This window comes from Mandrillus leucophaeus, unplaced genomic scaffold, assembly GCF_000951045.1.
Source record: "Mandrillus leucophaeus isolate KB7577 unplaced genomic scaffold, Mleu.le_1.0 Scaffold2, whole genome shotgun sequence".
Lineage (NCBI taxonomy): Eukaryota > Metazoa > Chordata > Mammalia > Primates > Cercopithecidae > Mandrillus > Mandrillus leucophaeus.
The window spans coordinates 1353131-1355307 of NW_012102031.1; the positions used below are offsets into that span (position 1 = coordinate 1353131).

Sequence of the window (2177 nt, forward strand, 5' to 3'; positions counted from 1 at the left end):
AAAAAAAAAAAAAAAAGAAAAAAGAAAAAGAACACAAAATGATGAACACAGGATTTCAAGGGTGCATGCCTTCCAGGGCCTCAGAAGGGGCTCGTGCAAGTGAGAGGCCACGATGCCTACAATTCATTAGCATTGTGATAATTATGCCTCTGGGGATCTACTTGAAAGCAATAAGAGAAAAAGGTTACTCAAAATATTTTGTGTGTTAAAAAAAGAGAAACAAAACAAAAACAAATGTCGGGCCAGGTGCGATGGCTCACACCTATAATCCCAGCACTTTGGGAGGCTGAGGAGGGCAGATCACGAGGTCAGGAGTTCAAGACCATCCTGGCCAACATGGTGAAACCCCGTCTCTACAAAAAATACAAAAATTAGCTGGGTGCAGTGGCGCGCGTCTGTTATCCCAGCTACTCGGGAGGCTGAGGCAGGTTGCTTAACCTCTGTTAGCGTCAACTTTCTCATCTGCAAAATGGAAATAAGGCTACCTACTTCACGGGTTGTTGTGAAGACTAAGAAGATGATGGATTGGCCAGGCACGGTGGCTCACGTCTGTAATCCCAGCACTTTGGGAGGCTGAGGTAGGAGGATCACTTGAGCCCAGGAGTTTGAGACCAGGCTGGGCAACATACCAAGGCCCTATCTCTACAAAAAACTAAAAAGATTGGCCTCGTGCAGTGGCTCATGCCTGTAATCCCAGCACTTTGGGAGGCCGAGGTGGGCAGGTTACCTGAGGCCAGGAGTTCAAGGCAGCCTGACCAATATGGCGAAACCCCATCTCTACTAAAAATACAAAAATTAGCTGGGCGTGGTGGCACACACCTGTAATCCCAACTACTCAAGAGGCTGAGGCAAGAGAATCGCTTGAACCCAGGAGGTTGCAGTAAGCTGAGATCATGTCACTGCACTCCAGCCTGGGCAACAGGGCCAGGCTCTGTCTCAAACAAACAAACAAACAAACAAAATTAGCTGGGTACGGTGGTGTGCACCTACGGTCCCAGCTACATGGGAGGCGGAGGCAGGAGGATTACTTGAGCCCAGGAGGTCAGGAGCACCACTCACTCCAGCTGGGGCAACAAGGAGAGACTCTGTCTCAAAGAAGACACAGATGTGAAGGTCCCAGCGTAGAGACTGAGATTGTAAGTGCTCCATAAACAGGGACTATTGATTGATCAGAAAACTCGTGCAGTCATGCAAGAGAATTAACAGGGAGTGCAAATGTGAAGGGTGAGGGTAGAATTATCTACTGGACAAGATCGAAGGGTGACCTGGGCCAGGGAGCATGTGTGCATGTGGAGTTCACGCCCAGCCACACCAGCCTCTTCCTGGCTCCTCCCACCTGCCCACACCCCAGCACACACAGGAGCCTTGGCAGTAAAGGCTCAGCAGCGAGAAAAGGGAGCGCTGGGAGAGTGTGGCTCTCAGAGAACCCACCCCTGCCCACCCAGCCGTCCAGCCCTGGCCACATGCAGGCTTACTGAATGAACTGCAGCCCCTTCTCGATGTCCGCCTTCCGTTTCTGCCTCTCCATCAGTCTCTGGGGGAGAGAGCACAGTCCATCAGTCAGCAAAGCCGGGTTGCCGTCAGCCACCCCCACTTTGTGGGCCCTGTGATTGGGTGCTCTCACTCCCACTCTCATTCCCTTCCCCAAGTCGGGAGGGGCGTCCCTGAGGGCGATGACCACCCTCAGGGCGGTGTCTTCCCCACCCACGGCCCCCTGGACTCCTAGACTGTGATGCCCTCAAGGGACAAGGGGCATAGAGGCCACCTGCCCTTAGGCTTGAGCTACAATACCTTACGGACACCCTCAAGTTCAAGGGAAAACTTTTTTTTTTTTTGAGACAGAGTCTCCCTCTGTTACCCAGGCTGGAGTACAAAAGCACCATCTTGGCTCACTGCAACCTCCGTTTCCTGGGTTCAAGTGATCCTCTTGCCTCAGCCTCCCGAGTAGCTGGGATTACAGGAGCCCACCACCATGCCCAGCTAATTTTTGTATTTTTAGTAGAGACAAGGTTTCGCCATGTTGGCCAGGCTGGTCTCGAATTCCTGACCTCAGGTCATTCATCTGCCTCAGCTTCTCAAAGTGCAGGGATGACAGGCATGAGAAACCACGCCCGGCCCCCTTTTTTTTCTTTTTTCTTTTTTTTTGAGATGGAGTCTCACTCTATCGCCCTGACTGG

At 51.8% G+C, this 2177-nt stretch overlaps 1 protein-coding gene across 1 annotated transcript in view; it reads right to left on the reverse strand.

Annotated features, from left to right (window-relative positions):
* Nucleotides 1–1536, reverse strand: part of ZC3H7B (zinc finger CCCH-type containing 7B) — a 41811-nt gene extending 40275 nt beyond the window's left edge. The window contains exon 1 of the mRNA XM_011978782.1: nt 1476–1536. Within this exon, the coding sequence (XP_011834172.1) occupies nt 1476–1528 (53 nt within the window). The 5' untranslated portion in view covers nt 1529–1536. The remainder of the gene's footprint in view (nt 1–1475) is intronic.
* Nucleotides 1537–2177: the final 641 nt, after the last annotated feature.